At 38.6% G+C, this 25,998-nt stretch overlaps 1 protein-coding gene across 3 annotated transcripts in view; it reads right to left on the bottom strand.

Annotated features, from left to right (window-relative positions):
* Window positions 1-25,998, bottom strand: part of AGPAT4 (1-acylglycerol-3-phosphate O-acyltransferase 4) — a 1,411,158-nt gene that overhangs the window by 1,191,438 nt on the left and 193,722 nt on the right. The window contains exon 1 of one of the 3 annotated variants that reach the window (XM_070795611.1): window positions 10,412-11,829. The exons of 1 other annotated variant lie outside the window; for it this stretch is intronic. In XM_070795611.1, the coding sequence (XP_070651712.1) occupies window positions 10,412-10,472 (61 nt within the window). In that variant the 5' untranslated portion in view covers window positions 10,473-11,829. Of the gene's footprint in view, window positions 1-10,411; window positions 11,830-25,998 lie in introns of those variants that run through there. One more of the 3 variants, XM_070795612.1, reaches the window with a different exon arrangement.

Genomic DNA, 25,998 nt, shown 5'->3' on the forward strand with positions numbered 1-25,998 from the left:
GTATCTGGGATCTCTGCTCTACTCCAGTGGTCTATACGTCAGGTTTTACGCAAACCATACAGTTTGACTACTACAGTTGTGTAATGTAGTTTGAAATTGCAAAGTATGAGAGTCTGTTTTTTTCTAATAAAACTCAATATTCTATGAAATGTATCTGGATTAAGAGTTAAGTCTGGTATCTAAGAGAATTACAATGTGATATGTCAATTATAGGGGCTTCCCTCATCGCTCCGTTGGTAAAGAATCCACCTGCAATGCAAGAGAAGCCGGTTCAATTCCTGGGTCGGGAAGATCTGCTGGAGAAGGGATAGGCTACCCACTCCAGTATTCTTTGGCTTCCCTTCTGGCTCAGCTGGTAAAGAATCTGCCTGCAATGTGGGAGACCTGGGTTTGATCCCTGGGTTGTGAAGATCCCCTGGAGAAGGGAAAGGCTACCCACTCCAGTATTCTGGCCTGGAGAATTCCATGGACTAAGTCCATAGGGTCACAAAGAGTCAGAAACGACTGAGTGACTTTCACCTTCACCTCACTTCACATCAATTATATCTCTGTTTAAACTAACAAGCAAAATATCAGTCCTAGGAAGGAGTGCTGTGATCTGTGCCAACTTTATGGGAATGAAAAAGAATGAACTACATAACATAAGTGTCACGCGAGTGTATGTTCCTCGGTTCTTTGTCTCATCACAACAAAGATTTGGAGCAACGGACATTAAAGCCCTCACAGCTCTCGGGTCTTGGACAAACCATGTTATAGCTTTTAGGCAAATTAGTGTTACAGCTCTATTTTATTTAGAAGATAGCAGGAGAATCCATCCTCGAAGCATGAGGGCATGCCAACCCAAAGACTCGAAGAGAAGAGAGTGGAGGAGTGTGCGGGGGAGGGAGAGAGAGAAAGTGAGAGAGGGAGAAAGAGAAAGAGCGCACGCATGCGGGGGAGAGAGAGAGAGTGAGAAAGCGCTTTGGCTCCTCCTTTTGTTTTTCCCTCCACCTGGGTCTGCCCTATGCAAATTCGGCTTAGCCAGGAGTGTTGTTTGTTCTGCCTGAAGTCTTAACTCTGGTCCTCATACCTTCCTTTGACCTTCCTTGTCTTTTAGTCATCACCGTTTTGGAGTCCTTTTCCCTATTCTACCTACCTAACATAAGTAAAAATCTATCTTTACAAAAGAAGAGGAAGCTTCCCATTAAGTTTGAAGTTGAGACATCATAGCCATGTTTATGGAGAAGAAGAAAAAATCACAATTCCTGTGTGAGAAGGCATGCCCCCATCTATCCCTTTATGCCCCCTCCCAAGTCATGCATTTGTTACTGGACACCCAGTGAAACAGGGTGATCTCAGGGACAAGTGGAAGGACATTCAGTTCAGTTGCTCAGTCATGTCCGACTCTTTGTGACCCCATGAATTGCGGCACGCCAGGCCTCCGTGTCCATCACCAACTCCCAGAGTCCACCCAAACCCATGTCCATTGAGTCGGTGATGCCATCCAACCATCTCATCCTCTGTCGTCAGCTTCTCCTCCTGCCTTCAATCTTTCCCAGCATCAGGGTCTTTTCCAATGAGTCAGCTCTTCGCACGAGGTGGCCAAAGGATTGGAGTTTCAACTTTAGCATCAGTCCTTCCAATGAATATTCACCTGAACTGATATACCTGTCTTACTAATTTATGGTTCTTATAAATTCCTAGACTGAATGTAACTTGGAAGTAGTGGTGGAATTAGATTTCAGGATTATACTTTTCTGGCCTTTTCTTCATATAAAGGAATTATCACTCCAATATAAAGAGTACAGTTATACAGCACTAAATACAGTGAATATTATTTCTAAGCTGCAATATATCTGCTGCATCTTCATTTTTGACATAAATAATATCAATAAAAATGGTCATCACCAAAACGGATTCTAGTATTAGGTTGGAAGAAACAGATTAAACAAATGACTTCAGTCTTACAAAGACAACACAATGTAAACAATTTTTTTTCTGGAGGTATTATTTAGCTAAATGGTGGTGTTCCTCTACAATTTTCCAGATATAATGAGGTATTAATGTTATATTAATTAAATAACATCAAATGTTAATGGTAGGTAAAAAATAGAAGGCTAATTTCACCTGCACTCACTGATGTGAAAATTTTGTCACATATAACATATGATATAAAAATTTAATCATGGATAAACTCTCCCATAGGATTTATGTGTCCCAGAAAAACCACTAAAATTGAGTTAGGAAGAAGGTATGATAATATTTAAGAATGTAACAAAGTTATCACAAGAACATCACACTCAAATTTTATTATTTCTCTCTCCTCCTCTCTGCAACCTCTAGATATATGGTGACTAATACATCTTAATGTATTTCAGTATATCAACATTTTTATTACATTATTCCTTAAGATGACAACTCCAAATAACTAGTACTGAAAGAAAATACCAAAACCACCAATATTTTTCTTTTCTTGACATACTAGCAGACATATATTTTTATGTTTATAACAAAGCGAAGAAAGAAACATGCCTAGCTTATTATTTCTAGATTGATTGCAGAAGGAGCTACTACCCTTTTTGATGATGTGGAAGTTTTTACACATATTGATGAAGCAAGAGCTGTGATAAATTACTTCAAGAAAATAATGCATCTCATTGCTTTTCTCTCTTTTCCAACTTTTGCTTCTCTTTTTATCCAACTTCTGTTATGAAGTGCAATGTGCCTGGACTTGTCTTTGGAAGTAGAAGTGATAATCTGCAAATAGGCTATGTGTGCTGACATTTAATAATCACCCATGCCCCAGCTATTGTTTGGAATAAAAACTGACACCATACTTTTTTAATGCCATTGCTGCATCTGCTTCTACTGCAGAATAAAATAAAGACCACTGTTTTCTTGTTTTTCACGTTTTGCCCTTTTAGACTCTACTACTTTATTTAAAGCCTAGATGGATTTGGATAATTTCTCATTAACCAAGGTAACTAAGAACTATCCCTGTGTATGCACATAACAGTTACCCTGTTCAAGAATTAGCCAGCTTCTACAAATGAGTCATCTTCCACTTTCATGTCCACATTCTAGCAGAAGAGGGGGTAACATAAATGAATAGATATGGTAAAGAGAAATATACTGAACTCAATTATTCCCATGATTTTTTTCTTGCATTTACTTATTAATATTACAAGTCTTTGCTAAAATGTTAACTTCGGGAGGAAGCCCTCTCAACTATGTTCTTTAAAATGACAAATAATCCCCTCATATGGTACACCTAACCCTTACTCCCTTCTTTCTTTTCCTCCAGAGTATTTATCAGTATCAACCTACGCATAACGAAGACCAACACCTGTGTCTGTATTTTTCACTAGCTTATATCCAGTGTCTGGCACATGCTAGTTGCTCAAAACATATGGGATTAATGAACACCGTGTGCATGTATGAAGTATGGTAGGTATTCATTAGAGCGCTTGTCACAATTTATCTTAGTTTTCGTCAAACACTCCACCCACTATACGAGCTCCTCTCTTAGTCTTCACTGTAACGTCAATATTATACCAAAAACAAAGCAGCCGTCATAAATTTATTCCTTTCCCTCACCTTTCTTATCATCAAGCTCTTAGTCCTATCTCCAAAATACATCTTAGATTTTTTCCTACTTCTGTCTCCACTGTCTCCATCATTCTCTCTCTCTTGAATAAGAGCAGTATGTTTTTAACAAGTCTTTCTCATTCATACCTAAACCTCCTCAAAGCAGTCAGATGAGTCTTCTGACCTAAGAATAAAATCAAGTGTCCTACATAAAATATCTCAATTACATGCTTTTGTTCTCAGAAAAAAATCCATACCCCTTATTACAACCCGTAGGGCTACATCACGGGGTTCCCATTTCTCCTCCAGCCTTCACCTCTTCGTGCACAGCTACTCTGACAACTACGCCATGCTGTAGCCATACTGGTTTTCTCTTTGTGTTTCTGAAATAAACCAAACTCTTTCTGAATTTTATGTCTTGGCATTTGCTGTTCCCTCTGCCTGGATGCTCTCCTAAATCTTTACAAAGCCCATATTCATCCTTTGGATAGCATCTCAAAGGCCATCTTCATGTAAGATCTTCTCATGACCACCCTAATTAAGTGAGCTCCCCAGACATGCTCTCATCACCTCATTTGTTACTGCCACGGTTCTTAAGATCAGATTACTTGTTTGTGCTGTGCTGTGCTCAACTGTGCTCAACTGTGTCCGACACTGTGCGACTCCATCCATGGCCTGTAGCCCTCCAGGCTTCTCTGTCTATGGGGATTCTCCAGGCAAGAATACTCAAGTGCATTGCCATGCCCTCCTCCAGGGGATCTTCCCAACCCAGGGTTCAAACCCAGGTCTCCCACATTGCAAGTGGATTCTTTACCATCTGAGCTACAAGGGAAGACCATGAATACTAGAATGGTAGCCTATCCCTTCTCCAGGTAATCTTCCAGACCCAGGAATCTAACCAGGGTCTCTGGCATTGCAGGCAGATTCTTTACCAGCTGAGCTACCAAAGCCTGATTACTTGTCTACCTGCTATTTATCAAAGTGTAAGCAGGGCAGGGACTTAGCCACTTCGAACTGACAGGGATGAATAAACTGCCTGCATATGGGAGCTGCTCCATGTATAGCAACTGAATCAATAAATATAACATTCTCCTCACCAGAGCATGCATTCCTCATGTTGGTAATCCCAACACCTAGCACACAGGAGGTTGCTAAAAATGTCCCATGAACAAGAAACCTTAAATCTTGTACTGCTTATCATGAGTACCTCCCGAAATACCTTTGCAAACAATAACTGGACTGAGACAATGCGGCATTCATGCAACTGACATTTACTCAGTGCTGCAAAGAGCATATGGTAATTTGGGTTGTGCATGCAGAACAGGGGATATAGTTTCTTAATTATTTTATAATCCCATAAATGTAAGACACACACATTTCACCAAGGGATTTGACAGTATTTTTCATAGTATCTTTGTTTCCCAATGCAGAAATATGAGTTGGATAGAATCCCTGCCAACGGATTAGGTGGTTGAAGGAAGAGTTCCACTCCCAGTGTGGAGCGTGTTCAGTACCTCATTCAGTGCAGCAGATATTTGCTGAGAAGCTCCTGCCAGCCAAGCACTGGGCTTGATGTAAGAACAATAAAAGAATTATGTGTAATCTCCAACCTGGATTGGTGCATACATTTTTTGGCAACTTAGCATAGATGTCTACTTTATACTATTAACATCATTTTAAAACTAAATGCCACCAATGCCCACATTTCTTTACTTTTGCCAACATTAAGCTTGACACTAAATTTTTTCCAAGTCTAACTGCAAAAGGTGTGGCATTTCTACACCACCCACTTAATCTTCCTGGGTTAAAGAAGTTCCAAATGTGAGCCACATATGTAATTTTTAGTTTTCTAGTGACAAAATTTTAAAAAGGAAAAGGGGGGTTCAGGATGGGGAACATGTGTACACCCGTGGCGGATACATGTTGATGTATGGCAAAACCAATACAATATTGTAAAGTAAAAAAATAATAATAATAAAAAAAAATAAAAAGCCAACATTAATTGTAATATTCTATGTATGTCCAAATGTTAGTTAATATAGTAAGTATTAAGAAAATGTTATAAATTCTATCTTTTCATACTGTTTTTGAAATCTGGTGTGTGTCTTCAATTACAGTACAATTCATTTCAAATTAGCCATGTGTGGCTAATGACTACCATATTGGAAAGCACAATTCTACAGCCAAGCTGTCAGGCCATATGCTGACGGAAAGCTTAGAAACAGTATAGTTTCATTCTCAGGTTACTGTATTTCCAAGACTCTACGTGTAAAACTGAGTATGAACTAATCTGTTAAAAATGTTGCAGTTATTGACCTCCAACAATTTAGGTTAGTCTTTGTTATAAAATTATGGGTGGGGAAAATAGCTGGTTTCCCACCAGCCTTTCAGCTCCAACAACCATTTCCATAAAGAAGAAGAGTCCCAATCTTTTCAATTAGTTTAATTAAAACCTGATATTTTAAAAGTAATAAGGAGGACTCATAAACTGCTGATTTGTTCGTCTTACTAGAAATAGCAAGGCCTCTCCTTCTCCACTCATGTGGCTGCAAAAACATTATTCAAATAATTTAATATCTTTGAAAGAACAAAGTACAGAAATATTTACATATTGTAATACTGTAGGTGGAAGATCCATCTAAACCTAATGTTAAGAATGACAAAGAGGAGACAAACGAGCATAATACATCTTATTCATTTTCCAATAATACAGTTGGGATATTTCATACACCTAACTTCTTTCACCTGTCAGGAGGAGTAGCCTATCTGTATTTAATTTTCTCCTGCACACAGTGAATGAATAAATTGTGAAACAACTGTGCTTTTTTTTTAGGTTATTTGAATTTTAGTGAGAAACCATAAAATCCTATTTAAATTAAAAAAATGGTAAGTAGAAAAAAATGAATATGGGGGGGCTACTTACTTTTATGTTATAAGCATGATCTCTAAGCCTATAATATAAATTGAAAGCTTTTCAATAAAGCACAGGAAGTCAATGTATAAATTGTTGGCAATAAAGTCTATTTATTTTTAAATTTTCTACTAAATCTAAATGCTGATGGTAATATTAATAACAAAAAGCTATGTTCAAGGAAATTTTTCAGGGCAAACTTAAAACAAGGTATTCATGAAACAACATTACAAGATTCCCAAGATTAAAATTTGTTAGATTGAGGATGTGATGACTGATAATGATACAACAAGCAGACCAGGGTGAAGTCAGACCATGGAAGGCAAGGAGAACAAGCCTGCTCCAGGAGGGCTCCTGTCCAAGGGACTGCACAGAAGCGTTCAAAGCACCAATTCTGAGGAGAGGATCTGATGACCAGCTGACTAGAAACTCTGCATATCAAGAGATCGGCTATGAAGGGAGGAGTAAGGCCACCAGAGGCAGCATGTTCCCTGGCCTGGGCGAGAGCTGCGTTTCAGCGCACGGGCAGACCTGACACCACAGGCCCAGGGGAGCAAAAGGAACAAGCGGAAGGGTGGGGGCTTGAGAACTATATGTCATTATTCAGAAAAGCGTGTCAAAACTGAATTTTCAATGAGATGCATTTTTAATTATAAAAACTCCTCTGAGAATTCTTCATTTTCCCCTCAAAAAAAAAAAAAAAACAACTAAACTGAAGATAATGAATGAATCTTGTCTATAGACTTTACATGTATTTGCTACTTTTTATTGACAATATTAAAAACAATTATCTGAGGAACAGTTTTCATGTTAGACTCCCCAAGAACAGTATTTCTTCCCTGGTAGCTTAGCTGGTAAAGAATCTGCCTGCAATCAGGAGACCCCGGTGAGATTTCTGGGTTGGGAAGATCCCCTGGAGAAGGGAACATCTACCCACTCCAGTATTCTTACCTGAAGCACTGAATGGACAGAGGAGCCTGGAAGGCTAGACCGTGGGGTCACAAACAGATGGACAAGACTGAGCAACTTTCACTTCACTTCAAGAGCAGGATTAAATTAAAAATTACCACCATTAAAAAGTAAAAAATAACTGTCTGAAAACTCAAAACCAAATATTCTCAGTCTACGTGGCTAAGGCTCCCATTCACTCAGTACAAACTGAGGGCTCCCTGGTTGCAAGGGTGCCTAGGGTTATGGAACCTAATGTAAAGAGTCAAAAGCCAACTGAAGCAGAGCAGAATTCTAATTTCAATGTCTAGACGAGTAATTAGGAGGTTGAGAAGAAGGGGAGAATAACAGAAGAGGGAATAAAGAGACATATGGAGACAGATGATCAGAATAAAAAACAGGAGCAAATAAGCAGGAGACATGCTGTTTGTGGAGAAGCCAAGAAATGACAGAGAAAAAAGAGGTAAGAACTGTGTGCATGCACGTGTGTGTGTGTGTGTGTGTGTGTGTGTGTGTGTTCTGTATGCATTAATACAGGATAAGTCACTTCAGTCATGCCCGACTCTGTGTGACCCCATAGATGGCAGCCCACCAGGCTCCTCTGTCCCTGGGATTCTCCAGGCAAGAACACTGGACTGGGTTGCCATTTCCTTCTCCAATGCATGCATGCATGCTAAGTCACCTCAGTCGTGTCTGACTCTGTGCGACCCCATGGACAGCAGCACACCAGGCTCCTCTGTCCACAGGATTCTCTAGGCAAGAATACTGGAGTGGGTTGCCATTTCCTTCTCCATGTGTTTGTATAGCTATGTGGAATGAGCAGGCACAGGGCTGCCTGCCTGAGGTCTCTGAAAGCTAAAAACGTCACACATTTTAAGGGCACGATTCACAGCTATAAACCTCTAGGATTTTAGCCATGCTGCTGCTGCTGCTGCTAAGTCGCTTCAGTCGTGTCCAACTCTGTGCGACCCCATAGACGGCAGCCCACCAGGCTTCCCCGTCCCTGGGATTCTCCAGGCAAGAACACTGGAGTGGGTTGCCATTTCCTTCTCCAATGCATGAAAGTGAAAAGTGAAATGAAGTCGCTCAGTCGTGTCTGACTCTAGCGACCCCATGGACTGCAGCCTACCAGGCTCCTCCATCCATGGGATTTTCCAAGCAAAAGTACTGGAGTGGGTGGGATGCCATTGCCTTCTCTGATTTTAGCCCTGAGATTTCTCTAAACTGGCAAACAAGAATATTGTAGGCTCATAAATTATATAAACAAAAGAAAAAGTTTAGCAAGTCTTATTATGCACATTACAAATAGGTTATCTTCCTCAAGCAAAACAAATGCGTGAAACAAACTACAGGCTTGCAAACTGCAAGACAGAAAAGCAGGGCAGAATCTGGCAACGGCAAGCCCAGGCCAACATGATGAGTCAGAATGATGTCCAGCCTAGGGAGAGGCAGCTATTTAACCTCCTCACCAGTCAATCCGCTATGCAAGGGAAAGTTAGCAAACATGGTGATCCCAGCCATGGGAATAACAACGATGACGATAATCACAGCTCCACTTCTGCCATTCACAGGTGGGTCCTAAGCCCCTTGCTTTTGCATTGTTACCCAACAGAAGCTTGCAAACACGGCACTGTCATCCTGCTTATGTGTATAAGCAGAAAGAAAGTAGAGAGGCTCCCTAATTGGCCCAAGATTATACAGAAATAAACACAGAGAAGTGGAGGATTAAGTTGTGTCTGATCCCGAGACTGTTTCTCTCACCTACCCTGGAATCTAACCTGGGACGGAAATTTCAACAGCTCTGAATGAAAGATAGTGGTTACTCTCCCTCCAGTCAAATGCTCAGTGAAAAGGTAAGTTACTGAGCAAATGCACCTGACTCTCTAAGGGGATTAAGAAAATTAAAGTAAAGCCAGAATATACGCCAGAGAAGATCTGATGTCTGTATCTTGGAAACTCATTTAAGGGCACAATTTTACTCCTGAATATTTTCACAAGGCTGACCTAAGGTATCTCAGGTCCTAGCCACATCTATACTAGAAGGTACCAATAAATTAAGGTGGGTCCTTTGGGCTCCAAACAAAGCAGGGCAGATGGCTCTTCTTGCTCATGGTGACACTGTAGGCAATCACATAGTCTCTGGTGAGTGTCGCCTCCTATGCCTTTCAAGCATGTGATATACAAACAAATGCTTGCCTCTGCACAGGCATTTTGTATCTATAATCCTTCACTAATATAAATAGAATGTTTCTGGAACCACTGGCTTACTAGAGAAAAAGCAATTGCCAGATAGATCTTATTATGCCACTTCTCTTTTTAAAAACTCTTAGGTTGAGAATGATATTCAGAGTCCTTCATTAGGTATTTAAAGCCCTTCACTATGCGTTTTCAACCCATCTCCCACTAGACTTTTCCCTTTCTATGTCCATTCTTCTCATCCTATCCCTCTGACTCTCTCAACACCAGCCACGAGTTTGTTTCCAGATTAAGCTTTATATTCTCCTGCCGTAACTAATATTTTCTTCTAACCCTGCATTTTCTCTGGAATAATCTTCCCACCATGTTTCATTAACCATGAAGAAGCTTATCTTTGAGGAGCTCTTTCCAAACTATACCCCTTTATAAGCCCCCCCACATGCTCCTCTGTTTGGTAACCCTAACACCTTTACTGTACCCCACTAGCCTCATTTCAGGGTTCCTAGCTTAGGAAGCTGTACTTTCAATACAGTGAAAATTCCTCCCTCATCCTAGAGGGTGAATATGCTATTCATTTTTAGATTCTCTTCCCATAAAACTTACCACAATGTCTCGTATAAAAAGCTTGGACAACTATCTGTTTAGTTTGCCAACAACTGTAGAGCTTACTCTAAGAAAGAGGATTTAATACTGATTTTCAATTAGATATTATTTTTCTGCTCTTGAGCATCACCTCCTCTACTAAATCTATGGATCAAGTTTCTCTAAATAATGAGTAAAATTACTCACATTGAAAGCGACTGACAAAGATGTCAAAAGTGTGATTTCCAGCGTTGCTAGTGCCGAGCATTCTGCCTGAAGTCAAACACTAAGAAGAATATCAATGCCACAGAAGTCTTATATAGTCTAGAAGACTAGAATAAAACCTTCACAAAGTACCCTGGCTCCAAGCTTGCGGGGGTGCAGAGCGAGTTCTCCTGCACAACCTAGGAAACAAACGTGAGGCTTCTGGGAAGACAGGCGAGCCAGAACTAGCAAACAAAGAGATGTCCGTGGTAACCAGCACCGATACCAGGAGATATCAATGACGAAACCAGGAAACAAGTATTTGAATGATACGGGCCGTTACTGACAACCAGAATAAAAGGAGAGAAAAAGATGATGGCAACTCTGAAGGAAGAAATATGGATGTTAAAACTGCTTTTGAAGCAGAAAAAAAAAAAGAAATGTTTGAGGAAATGACTCTTCATGCTATGGAATCACAGACTCACTGAAAAGGAGTCACCGAACAATGACTGATACCTGACCAGGCACACACCGCATCGCAACAGCAGTCCCTGAAGACCATGGCCTGAGCTGGCAGGAAGCGAGGGTGAGGGGACAAATGGCTAAGAACGTATTTCAGCCCACCGTCCATCCTTGTTGTAAGAGCTTCCCTGATTTTAACTAATCACCATAATCAAAACAGCAATGGCACCCCACTCCAGTACTCTTGCCTGGAGAATCCCATGGACAGAGGAACCTGGTGGGCTGCAGTCCATGGGGTTGCTAGGAGTCGGACACGACTGAAACGACTTAGCAGCAGCAGCATAATCAAAACAAATAAATAATGATGACACCTAGTCACCAAGAAAAGACTAAGTTGCATCTAGGACACGCTGCATAAGATAATTTGCAAGGATATGGCACATTTAAACTGATTTTCAGCCTTCCAGAATTAAAACATAAAGTTCCAACTGAAAGGATTAAGCAGACAGCTATCTGGTAAAATGAAACTTGCAAAAATAGTTGATTCTCTATTGATCTAGCCAGCTTCAGATTTATAATAGCAAATGGGTTTCCAAACTATAATGAGACCACAAATTCCTGTCTGCAGATGTCCTAGCTATATTTGTAACCACATTGTTCTGATGCCCAAGGAGAGCTAAACTTATACCTCTGCAAAATCTGTAAATGTTATTATCCACTGTTGGTGAAAACACAGATTTTACCTTTTTTTTTTTTAACCTATAATTTTTCCTTTGAATAGAAATTCAAGGGTAGACTGACTCTGCCTCTGAAGAGTGTGTGCGTCATACTCAAATTAATGAGCATGGCATTTGGCATCTCACTGGGGGCATTATGTGATACTGGGGACCACTTAATGCCCCCAAACTTTTCATCAAATGAAGAGAGCAGCTCCACTCATTTATTATTTTCTAAACTCATTATAGATTTAATCAACTAAAATGGTTTTTTTTGTTGTTTTTTTTCAAATGAGGGCATGATAAGCTAATGACCAGCACATTATGTTAAAAGTCAAAAAACGTGAAATACATATCAATCAGGTTATGGTTTTTTCTGTCAAAAAACCAAATGTACTCTTTTTGTGTGTGTCGTTTCTATGGGCCAAAAGGCTGTTGTTCCTATTATTTCCTGGAGTATATGGATTCACTAGTACACAAAATCCTCAAACTGAAGTCATTAAATCATTTATTCCAGGTTGAAAATTATAAAAGAAAACTCTTTAGGGGTGTGATATTTCATGGTACTCTATACTTAGATTTGATTTTTCCAGTATTTCATAATAGCTATAAATGTAATACAATTTTTTAAAATTATAAAACTATACTGTATGCCTATAATTATATAATACTGTACATCATCTATATTTCAAAAAAAGTAAAATATAAACTTACCGTAAGATTCAGTAACACTGTTCATAAGAGCCAAAAATTCAGAACAATCCAAATATCCACCAACTGGTGAATGGATAAACAGAACAAGGTATGTCTACACAATGTGATAATATTTACAGATAAAAGTAAATTTACTACTGACACGTGATAAAATGTGGAGGAACCTTGAAAACATTACGCTAATGGAAAAAAGCCACTAACTGAAAGAAGCCAGATCCAGAAGACACAGGCTTTATAATTCCATATATACGTAAAATATCCAGAAAAAGAACCTCTGGGCCTGATAGAAATGTTTGAAAACTGAATTCTGTTGGTGGCTGCCTCACTACTGACTTTTTTAATAGGTGGATTTTATGGCATAAAAATTGTGGGCGCAATAAAACTTTTTAAAACACTTCTGAACGTGTCTACTGATATTTACTTTTAATTTCAGTTTTTCAATTCTCATTGAGACTAGGCGTCATTCTTATGATTACTGGTCGTTTTCATTTCTCTTGTTGTCACTATCTGTTCACAGTCTGCTATTTGACTATTTGGCATATTTTTCTCATTAATTTGTGAGAACTGCTTGCATATTAAAAGAAATTAGCCCTTTTGTCATATATATTAAATGTTTAAGAAAAACGTTTAAAATTCTTTTATTAGACCAGCTCATCACTTTTACATTGCTTACAGTATTTTTCTTAGAGGAATTCTTAATTTTATGTAGTTAAGTGTACTAATTTTTTCTACATTCTGGCATATATGCCTTTCACAATCAGGAAGAAAAGAAAAACTTAAAAGAAAAACCTCGTTACTAATTGTTAACGTTAACTTAAATTGTACAAAAGAGAAAATATGTTTTGTACAATTTCAGAGGGTTTGCAAAAGTTAGGTTTTCAGAGCATACATTTATTTTTTAATTAAATTAGTTATGCTGCTGCTGCTAAGTCGCTTCAGTCGTGTCCAACTCTGTGTGACCCTATAGACGGCAGCCCACCAGGCTCCCCCGCCCCTGGGATTCTTCAGGCAAGAACACTGGAGTGGGTTGCCATTTCCTTCTCCAATGCATGAAGTGAAAAGTGAAAGGGAAGTCACTCAGTCGTGTCCGACTCTTCGCGACCCCATGGATTGCAGCCTACCAGGCTCCTCCGTCCATGGGATTTTCCAGGCAAGAGTACTGGAGTGGGGTGCCATCGCCTTAGCATTGCTTTCTTCTTTCAAAACTGGATATTCAGGAATAATTGAAAGCCTAAGGTGAACTAAGTAGTCCTTAAAGGAAAGGTAGGTCTAATTTTTGTTTTCAGCATTAAACCTCATCTAGAGATAACAACTGTGTTTGTAGAGTATATTTTTAAAATATCTTGGCACTGTGACTTTCTTTAATTATTTTTAAAAACACCAGAGTAGTATGAGAGAGATTGCTTTTTTTATTTTTTTTTTAATGCTATTCAGTAAAACTAATGACTTTATAAAATAGGCAATTATTTCCTTTGAGGTCAGAAGTAGACTTAATGTTAGAGTAGGAAATCAAAATAAATGTGATTGGCTTTTCTCAAAATAGTAAATTAGCTCTTAACTCCCACCTGGCATTCATCTTTGTCTCCGGAGTTGGTGACTAAATGTGAGTCAGCAGCAGGGCACAGAGACGCCGCTCGCTGTTCAACTCGCCAAGGAAGCAGCTGCTCTGTACTGGCATCCCCTGCGCTTGTCTTCAGACCCAACAACCACTCGCATTAGTTTGGGTTGACTACCTGTTGAAGTAACCTGTTCAACCTCATTTACTCACCTCAGTTTGCTCTTCATTAGATGTGAGCAATCATGAGGTGACTGATATCTGAGGGAACCACAGTTCCTGGCTGAGAAGAAGGGAATCTCTCTACTAGGGCTTGCTGGAGGAGCCAAAAGAACCAGTTTTTTATTGCATATGCAGAGCATGTCTTACTTCAGATCATTATCAGCAGCTAAGCTGAACTGACACACGTCTCCAACAAATTAATAGCTGACATTAGAGTGAGGTTTATTCAGCCTTTGTTCTCTCTCATATTTTTCTTAAATTATAAATTAATTGCTTTTTATTTTTTTAACTGCACAAATTTTTTAAATGGAAGTGCCTCCCCTCTCTGTCAATACCTCCCAGTTCTGCTCTCCAGGGGTCACCACGGTTAGCAATTGGTGTGCATCTTCTGCAACCTTTTTATGCTGCATTAATATGCATGCATACATATCATATACGTGTATACTTATATGTGTGCACACATGCATATACACACACAAATCAGTCCACGGGGTCGTAAAGAGTCAGACACGACTGAAGGACTAAGCACACGTATCAACCTATATATTTTTTTAAACAACACAAAATCATACTAAGTGCTCTATATTTATATTTCGTGCTCAATAAAATATCACAACACTCCTTCCATTAAAGCAACTATAGTTCTGTTCTACCCCTTCTTTTGGTGTCATGGTATACCACACTAGGGATGCATCATAATTTATGTAAACATTCTTCCTTTAGGGGACATTTCAATTGCCTCAGGTTTTCACGGTTAAAAATAATCCTTTAATGAAGATATACTTAATATTAGAAGAATATTGGAAAATTTAAATAAGCCAGAATATCAGAGTCAGCCAATACATGCTTTTAAAATTTTTATTGTAATTATTAAAATCCGTTTCCAAGTGGTTGTTATTCTTTACACTTTTACCAACAAGAAAGACTATTTTAGGAACCTAATTACATGTAACACACACTAGTAACACACTTCATGAAACTTCATCATCACCTATTTCAAAATATACTTCAAGAAGAAACTGTATAATGACCCCCAAGAACATTTAGAAAAAAATGACATCAACTTTGGGGCCTGGGAAGGGGAAGAAATGGTTATAGCCAATGAACGGCATAGACTCTGGTAATGCCCCCAACTCAGCCTTCGACAATCACCCAATTTTTAAACATCTAATAACACCATGAAAGCTAATCCCTTGGCCACCAGCTTAAAAGCTTTATTCCAGGAGATGGACTTTGTTTCACAAAAGGATGATTCATTGTAGAATGGTTATTAGTTGTCTTTGCCAGAGAGCTTTAGTCACATTTCCATTTTCTAATACAGGCTGACAAGACTTTTTCTGAAAATAAAAAAGAAGGGAAAAAAGCGGTGTTTCCTTTTGTTCTTACAGAAAGGTTAAGTGTTTCTGATGTTTCTCTTTTTCCTTAGAAAAAGCAAACACTAATTTCTGTTTTGTTGTTGTAGGAAAAAGACTGCAGTGCCAAGCAGCAGGGGTGAGTCTGGCCCAGGACGCCTCCACGGGCAGCAGCCGGCGTCCCGGGGCAGTGGCTCTTTGTACACCCCCTCACTCTTTCTCTGCCCCTTCCACGCTTTCTCACTAATTCACTTTCTTTATCAGAGAAATGAGCACAAACAAAACTGGAAAAACGCACGAACAGAAAACCATATAAATCCACACACAGATGTCCTTTACGTGTCACTGACTTTACACTCTCAGGGTCGCTGGTTCCCAAACTTTGGAATTTCTTGGAGCAGAAAATGAAAACAAAATTCAACATGGGGTCACCAATTTTTTTAAGTACATAAAAAATAAAAGCAAACAAACAAAACAAAGTAAAATCAACCAACCAACCCCGAATGTGCTACCAAACCTGTTTTATAAAATAATGACTATTTTAACACCAAATGACAGTCTTGCTTCTCAATTCTTAAAATAATAACAATAATCTTAAGGATATGTCATTATGCCATTCCTGGGCCACAAAACCAACCTTCACACATTTAAGAGTCAAATCATATCTCAGAGCTTTTTAACTACACTGATCTAGAACTAGATATCAATAAGAGAAAAACCTGAAAAATTTAGAAATATGTGGAAATTAACATATTCCTTAATAACTAAAGGGTCAAAGAGAATTTAGACAATATCTTGCGAAAAATACAAAATACTACAAAAAAAAAAAAAAAAAATCCCATTATACTGCAGAGGCAGTCTCTCATTATTCAATTGCTGTAGAACCACCTCTTGCTGGTGCCCAGTCAGGGACTGGATAACAGAGCTCTGCTCCACTGAAAACGCAAGCGCTTACGTCCTGCTTTTATGAGAGAAGAACAGAGCAGCTAACATAGGCAAGCATTTAACTTTCGTTTCAAGCAAATGATGGCAAATCAGAACGAACGGTATGGAAGAAGAAACCACTGATTACATGAAGACATTTGAATGTCATTGAATGAAAATATAACTTCAATAGAGGAGTTTAGCATCCACATTAAAAGACAGTTCATTGTAAAGCATTACATAATGAAGCTGTTCTCCTGTATGGGATACTATGGTTAACTGGAAGCCAAATGAAATAATCTGTTTTTCAGCTTTTAACAATGGGAAAATTATTCAAAGAGCAATTCTTTGAGATAGACAAATGTAAAAGCCATACTTCTTACTTATTTAAACTACTTATACCACATCTTGTTTCAAAAATATCTAACTATATAAAATTCATTTTCCTTCAGTGAACTAGAACTTAAGCCTTTTAAAGAATCTCAGGATTTCTGATCTGAGGCACCTTTCCATTTTTTTAATTTCAATATTATACATTTTAAAATGAGGTTAAGTGTTTGTCCAAGGTTGCACACTGAGCCTGTGAAGTATGGGGTAACTGGTTAGGAACAAAAAGCCAAGAGGTCAGGGAATCAATCAGTTTTCCCGCTACATTACAACTTCCAACAAATGTCCATCTAGTCAAGGCTATGGCTTTTCCAGTAGTCATGTATGGATGTGAGAGTTGGATCATAAAGAAAGCTGAACGCCAAAGAATTGATGCTTTTATACAGTGTGCTGGAGAAGACTCTTGAGAGTCCCTTGGACTGCAAGGAGATCCAACCAGTCCATCCTAAAGGAGATCAGTCCTGAGTGTTCATTGGAAGGACTGATGCTGCGGCTGAAACTCCAATACTTTGGCCACCTGATGCAAAGAGCGGACTCATTGGAAAAGACCCTGATGCTGGGAAAGACTGAAGGCATGAGGAGAAGGGGACGACAGAGGATGAGATGGTTGGATGGCATCACCGACTTGATGGACATGAGTTTGGGTAAACTCCGGGAGTTGGTGATGGACAGGAAGGCCTGGCGTGCTGCGGTCCATGGGGTCGCAAAGAGTCGGACACGACTGAGTGACTGAACTGAACTGATGTTTTTGATCCCTCTATTTTGTTCCATCTGGCACAGATATAACATTATTACTATTAATTGAATATTCACTAAATTTCTGAAGCTTTGTAAATGACTGCTAATATCAGGTCTCAACAGTATAGATTAAAATGATAAATTGAAGAGATTTTTGCTGGTGGAAAAGTAAATTTATACTTGCTTGCATGAGTAACTTCTACATTCTTTGTAATGGATTTTACGTAAGAGGAGCATGTATTTTGTGACAATAATAGGCCCACTCAAACAGCTGGATATACAGCTAAGTCATTATCGCTGTCAGGGTTGAAATAAAACTTGGTTTCCTTCTTACATGGAAAAAAGTCCTACTTTTCCAAAATACCAAATACATGGAGTTAAATTCATTTAGAAGAGTTTACTCCTAAGAAGATAATGAATATCTCTTACAAAACAAACATCTCTCTCTCTCCAAACACACACACAGACACACAGACACACACACACACACACACACACACACACAAAATGGGAAAGAATCAGGTACACATGGGATCAAATTCTGGCTCAACCATTTCAGCCTCAGTTTGCTCTTTGGTAAAACAGAAATAATATCTATTGGACAGGATTGCCACGAAGATCAAAATTATTATAAGTACCTAGCAGCACTATGAAAGTGATTGATACACTGTAGTTATAACTCTGAAAATGAAAGATTTGAGAATATTAACCTCATTTTCATGTTGTTTATTCCTTCAAAGCTGTATTTTTAGGATAACTATATTTGAATTTCTAACTGCTGTTGTCTTGGTTTATGTAATATTATCTGATAATGAGGACTTTGACATGTTTCTATACCTTCTGTAGACAGAATCCAATAGGAAATATCCTATATGTATAAATACACATATTCCTATTTCACAGGTAACAAATTGATTTCATTGATGTGATAACGGCTGACTTTATATACAAGTTTGAAATCATCCTCATATTTCCCTTTATCTCAGTCAGTGTATCGGCTCTTTAGCAAATGGAGATCACACTTATATGCTGTAGCGTATCTCCCTTCACACCTCATGTAATCTGACTACAGTACATACTGTAATACCGTTACTGCTTTATATATAAAGCTAAGACTGCTTAGCTGCTCAGTCGTGTCCAACCCTCTGCAACGCTACGGACTGTGGCCCGCCAAGGTCCTCTGCCCATGGGATTCCCAGGCAAGAATCCTGGGGGGCTTGCCATTTCTTGCCATTTCTTCCTCTGGTTATACACAGCAGATGCTCAATAAACAGTCAATGAGTTTAAACTTGGCATGTACTCAAGGAGACAAGTGAATTCAAAAGCCTAACTACACTGACCAAAATAGGTAAAAAGCTAGATGACACAAAGTTTCGGGTGTCATAAATCTAGAAAACATAATCTTCCAAACTCTCCATTGTCAAAGCACACACCCAGAAATAAATGCCCACTCCCTTTCCTATGAGCAAATTGGCTGTACCGTTTTTACAAAAGAACTGGGGCTCTGCACTGTTAAGCTCAAATGCCTTTGTACTGCACTTTCATTAATACAAAACACTTAGAATTATTTTGTAGAGAAGCTTATTTTGTAAAGCAGAGAGAAGCCATAAATGTCTCAGATATGCATTAAATAAAGCTTTGCAATTTTAGTCTTCTCTTAGCTAATTGAATTTGAGTGCTTCCATTTCTTATAGGTGACAATTTGAAAAATATATCCAAATATTTCTTATACTCCATTATTGTCAAGGAAACCAGAAAAAGAATGTGCCCACACTTTTCTATTGATATTAATAAGATCCCTCACACCAGCTTGCTCCTTTGATTCACATGATCACTTCCTCCTTTGAGTCCTTATATCATGGGATTTCTGCTTACCAATATTTATTCAACTCTACCTGGCGTTTTCTTCTACTGTGTACAGCCTTTTGTGTGCACACCTTATCCGCATGCCCATCCGATAAATTATAAGCTCCCTGAAGATGAAAACTTTCCCTTGTCCTTACTGAGGCAGGTGACAGCCAACATGTGGTGTCCAGTTAGTGTACCCATCTCTTCCAGCAGAAATCTTTCCAGAACAGGTCACAAACTACTGCATTAAAATGACTGAATCCTGGAAATAAATACCAAGAAGCCTAACACGTACCCACAGAAGCATCAGAACAAATGATACGTAATATGAAAGCAATAAATAAATCATATGATTTTGTAAAATAAAACTGACATTTACAAAGGCTGGGTTACTGTTTAGAACATTAGCCTTTAACTGCTATTGTATGACTGATCACCCTCCTTCATGTGCAGACGTGGTGCTACATAAAATGATCGTTGTCTAGGTATGACAGAAAAAACAACTGTGATCATTCATTTGTTTACTCAATTATTTTTAAAATAATCATTGTAATCATTTTAAGAGTGTATAAAATATATACCTGCAGACGAGAAATTTGATTTGAATGCGTCCAACTTAAAAACGGGCTTCCCAGGTGGCCAAGTGGTAAGGGATTGCTTTCCAATGCAGGGGACAGGGTTTCGATCACAGGGTCTGGAGGATCCCCTGGAGTAGGCAACCCCCTCCAGTATTCTCGCCTGGAAAATTCCATGGACAGAGGAGCCTGGCAGGTTACAGTCCATGGGGTCATGAAGAGTCTTTCCCACTCTTTGCAACCCCATGACTTACGTGAGGCCACTCCCTGCCCTGGGAAGTCTCCCTATCCTAGTCTAGGTTAGGTTCTGGATCAGCTGTTCCTCCTTCGGGCACTCTCTTCACCCTGTGCTTGTCTTTGTCACAGCGTTTATCACATCTCTGCAAATTTGTTTCTTTCTCTCACCTGTCAACCACACTTTGTGATACTCATATCTGTGTGCCAGCTCCCAGAATACTGGCTGGCAAATTGTAGGCACCCACTACATGTTTATAGATGTTTATTGACACAATACATGCTAGTGATTACCGAAAAATGTGGAGACTGGGGGAATTCAAAAGACCCAGACTCTGTTGTCAAGATTGAAAGACCTTCGGAAAATTGTTTAACCTCTTCTCCAACTCTTAGAGTTAGCTACGGTGTTAAAAGTCAGCCATGGCTGTGTGACATATTCTAAAAGTGACAAAGTTCTAATGTCTCTCTAGCCAAAGAGAACAGCTGGCAACTTCAAAGAAGATTATTTGTTTGCTTAAGGAGACATTCTTTATCTTAATTCCAGATTGCTTATGACAGGTCTCTGATAAAATGTATGAGGTGTCAAACATATCATTTTTTGCAAAAGGTTTTAACCAAAATAAAATCTTACAAAAAAAAGACTGCCCTTGACAATACATCTATAGACAGTATCTGAATTAATAAAGAGATGACTTATTTTCTTTCCTAGTTAAAGATGTTATCTAGGGCTGAGCCTTAGTCATGGCAGTTCTACAGTCTATCCAATGAGCCACATTTCTAGTTCTGGCAGAGATGGGCAGTGTCTCATTCCCGTCCAGCCTCTCTTCACTTCAGATACATATCGCCTCCCTGTCAGAGCGAACAGTCATCCCTACACACTTCTGAGTACCAGGTGTGTCTACACTCTCTCTCAAAAAGGTGTGAGGAATGACAATCCTTAACAGACTTTCTCATATTGAAAAAGCTTAGCAATCTGAATTATAAAGGAAGAATTACTGAATCTGTCCAGAGTTGGTTTTCTTCAAAAAAATGAAATGCTTTCAAAGAGAAAATATTAAATATGGTATGCTAATTGGTAGATATGCCATTAAAGTCTTATCTTTTTCTTAATTAACAAAACAATATGCAATTAACATATTATCTGTATAAGAATTTGAACATATCAAAATAAGGGCCTTAAAAAACTATGCTTCTCAATATTATATTAAATATTATTATAATATATTTTATATTATTATTATATTCAATACAATATTTAATATTGTTATACTAATTATGTTATATTCAATATTATATTTAATATTGTTTAATATTAACTAATGTTAATATAATAAATATATCAAGTGTATTAATTAAATATATTAAATAAATATCACTAGTATTCCTTTATAAAGATTCAATACTTTTCCTCCTAAGTTCCAAAGATAAATTAGTGGAGACTGAGTTAACAAGGTTTAAATGGAGTAAAAACAATCAAACATAGTACAGCAGAACCCTTCAGTCGAGTCCCTTCACTTCAAGTCAGACCTCATGGACTCAGTATTTTAAACTCAGTTAAGCTCTTGAACTCTTACCTGTGAACTGGGAAACAGGTTTACACGGACATTCACGATGGAGGACACACAGTGCCTTCTCAAGAGGACGCCAGGAGGCAACACCAAGACACTGAACAGAACTGCTAGGGCACCAACTGTCTGCTTAGAGTACACGCTTTCGAGCAGACAGCAGACACCGCGGACTTGCCCACAGGCAATGCCCAGAACCATGCTGCAGCCCTCTCCAGATGCCACTTGTCTAGGGACTGGGAAACATGTGGGAAAAGTTGCAATGTGGAAAAAGTAGGAATATTATAAGTTTAGAAATTCTTTTAACAAAATATTTTTAGGAATTATATACCACCAGGTTTGAAGGAGGGCTTCCCTGATAGCTGTTGGTAAAGAATGTGCCTGCAATACAGGAGACTCCACTTCGATTCCTGGGTCAGGAAGATCTGGTGGAGAAGGGATAGGCTACCCACTTCAGCATTCTTGGGCTTCCCTGGTGGCTAAGACAGTAAAGGATTCGCCTGCAATGCCGGAGACCTGGGTTCAATCCCTGGGTTGCGAAGGCCCCTGGAGAAGGGAAAGGCTACCCACTCCAGTGTTCTGGCCTGGAGAATTCTATACTCTCCAGTATTCTGGCCTGGGTCACAGAGTCGGGCACGACTGAGTGACGTTCACTTTCAGGCTTACAAGAATGCTAAGGAGAGAGACCGTGGTGGGGTTTTTTTCAATTTTGTTTTTCAAGCAACAGTCTAACTTGGTCCATTAAAATACGTTAACTGATGCTCACATTAAACAAACATTAGCACTTGTTTTAAACAATCGAAACTGATGAACAATCCTCCCTGAGAAGCAGATGTCATGGGGGAGCTTCACTAAAGCGTAGCATTCCAGAGCGGGAATATTCATTGCATGCCTAGTAATTTTTCTTTTACTTGAGTAATTATGATTTAATTGTGGCACATTTATTTTCATTAAAATTATAACTGCAATGATTAAAAAATGAAAACCTGACTTCAAAGTGAAAACAACATATACATGTTCAGGAAAGGGATTATCATAGCATTTGATACAATTGGAAAATACCTTGGTGATGATCAAATTCAATTTCCTCATTTCATAAAAACACAAAATACTGAAGAAGTTAAATAATGAGTCAATTTTATCCAACTTGCATGGGATAAATTCAATACAATCTGTTTTTGGATTCTCAAGCCATCTTTTTTCCAGCATAATATTCTGCTATACCATTTTATATTTATATAGTAAACTATTTTAATTGAAATAATTTATATATAGAAATATAGCTTTATATATTATCTTTCTTGATATAAAAAATAATATAAAATACAATAATCTGTATAATGTCTAATAGGTAGCTTTTAAAACATAAAAATAATATATTTATAACCATAGATCATGAATTATTATTTCTCAGTGAAAAACTTGATATCCTACTGAGAATACTGCATCTTGTTGTTTCATTTGAATGAAACATTTGTCATAATAGAATGTGTATTTGACCACATAGAAAAAAATTAATGAATTCCAAATGTAAGACCACATAAATTACAGACCACATATTCAAACATAATCTAAAGAAGTATAAGCAAACAATAAGAAGATAAAGTATTTTAATCACTTGACTAAAAAATAAGCTTTCTTAAACTTTGAATAAAAGAGAACAGCAAAAATATGCTTATAATTATCTAAAAGTAAATGAAGTGAAAAAATACTTAAAATAGAAATATAGACAAAGTTGAGCTCAGAGGAACTGATCAGCTGTCACATACTGAGAAAAGATTCAGTCTAAGGGAAGCCAAAATGGATGGGAAGAGGGTGCAGAGGAAAGTGGGCAAGGCGATAACGGGAACGAATCAGATGGAGACTGTAAACACCACACACCACACACACAGACACACACGCTTTAAACTGCTTCCAGATTTAAAAAGAATAAATAAGCCTTTTTTTTAATTGGAGTATAATTGCTATCCAGTGTTGTGTTTCTGGAGAAGGCAATGGCACCCCACTCCAGTACCCTTGCCTGGAAAATCCCATGGATGGAGGAGCCTGGAAGGCTGCAGTCCATGGGGTCGCTGAGGGTCGGACACGACGGAGCAACTTCACTTTCACTTTTCACTTTCATGCATTGGAGAAGGCAATGGCAACCCACTCCAGTGTTCTTGCCTGGAGAATCCCAGGGACAGGGGAGCCTGGTGGGCTGCCGTCTATGGGGTCGCACAGAGTCGGACACGACTGAAGCGACTTAGCAGTTGTGTTACTTTGTGTTGTGCAACAGCGAGAATCAGCTATACATACACACACACATAGACTCCGTCCCTGAGGAAACCAAAACACCTGTGGGCCCCACTTTATTGTGATATCCACCTTACTGCAGTGGTCTGGAAACAAAACTCTAATATCTGCGGGCATGCCTATAATATAAATCCTAAGAATAATTAGCACATATGGGCAAGAAGAATGCACACTGACTTGAGTAAGGATGATGGTAGACATGGACGTATTTGATTTACTTGACCAAAAGATTTGAAGCAAATTTGCAAAGAAAAATAAAAGTTAATATTTGTCAAACCTGGGTGATAAGTATAGGAATGTCTGTTAAATTTTTCTCTCTGCTTTTGAGGTCCTTTTACATATTGCAGAAGGATGGTGACATGGCCAGTTCTGTGGTTTTGTAAGATGACAATGGTGGAGAGAAACTCGTAAGGAGAGAGTAGGGGCCGGCAGACAAGCAAGGGGACACGCCGATTCAGTGACCCAGTGAGGTGAGACGGCTTTAACTACAGCAGGGGAACAGGGCACTCACTGAAGGAAACTATTTCAGATGTCAAATATACAGGAACTGATAACCTATTACATGCTGGAAAGAAAGGGGGAAAGTCAAAGAAGTTTCCAGAGTGTACAGTTTGGCTGAATAACTAGTGCACGGAGATTCAGAAAAAAGTCTATACTTGGAGGTGGAAACGAATAAAAATTCTTCTGACAAAATATAAAATGGAAAATCTGCATCGAGAGAGAAATTAAATGTCTTCATTATACAGATACTCTGTGATGCAGGGATAGTAAACAGTGTGTGAAGCAAGAAGAAAAGAGTATTGAGAACAGAATCTGGGGGAAAATAAAGAGAAAAAAAAAAAACGGAGTGCCTTTCAGGTAGCAGTAGAAATAAAAGCAAAGCAATGTCTAGTAAGGTCAAGGGAGTTGTACAATAGAAATGAACACAAGGTAGAGTTGTCTAGAAAGCTAAAGATTGAGAAGAGAATTGTGATCTAAGAAGAGAATTTGATCATTTGAAAGTTCTTCTCTCTCTTGAAACATCCATTTTATTAGAGCTCTTGGAAAAAAAGTCATATTGCACTGCCCAGAAGATCAAACCTATAATACTGACTTCTAAAAGCAAGCATGGACTTACCTTTAAAGATGTTGTGAGGCAAAAATATAAGGGAAGTGGTAATTGATGGGTTTAAGTTTAGGAAGAAGTGGGATAAAACTGAATTATGAGCTTGGTGAAAGGGTCAGATTTGGAAAAGATGAGAGATCTATTCTCTCTAGTGAAAGCAGAAGATGAAGAAGAGATAAGATACAGATAAGCTAGGAGGAAGTAACAGGTAAGTTCAGAAAAGTTCAAGGAGAAAATAAATTCCATCAAGTATGAACTTGGAGGGAAGATCATATAATAGCCAGAAGTAGATTTAAGGGACTGAGAATCAGAAAACCAGGTTGGGATAACTGCCATGGAGAATGGAAAACAGAGTTTACCAAGGAAAGTGATCAAAAAAATCACCATCCAGCACTTTGAGAACATCAAGGATGAAAACACATACACCCATATATATATTTACATAATGAGTCCAATAAGCAGAGTACTGTGATTAAAAAAAAAAAAGTTTCATAGCAGAATAGGACAGGGGTTAAAAAAAAAAAAAAATAGAATTTCTCTAATTGTAAAGGCTAACAATGTACCCTAATATTTGTGTTATCCAAATATCCAGTGGTTTCAAAGACATGCAGGCAACAATACTGGAGTGAGTTGCCATTTCCCTCTCCAGGGCATGTTCCCAAACCAGGGATCAAACCCATGTCGCCTGCATTGGAGGTGGGTTCTTTACTGCTGAGCCTCGAGGGGAGCCCAGTCTCTTTTACCACTCTATTTACTTCCTATCTGCTATGACCCATTCTCCCCAGGAGCCAGGGTAACCTTTTGAAAATGTAAATCACATGATTACACTCCCCTCCTTAAAACCATCCAATGCACAGTTCTGAAAATTAAATCCAGAGACTGACTCTGGGAGTAGGAAAGG

The sequence above is a fragment of the Bos indicus genome, chromosome 9 (genome assembly GCF_029378745.1).
Source record: "Bos indicus isolate NIAB-ARS_2022 breed Sahiwal x Tharparkar chromosome 9, NIAB-ARS_B.indTharparkar_mat_pri_1.0, whole genome shotgun sequence".
Taxonomy (NCBI): Eukaryota; Metazoa; Chordata; class Mammalia; order Artiodactyla; family Bovidae; genus Bos; species Bos indicus.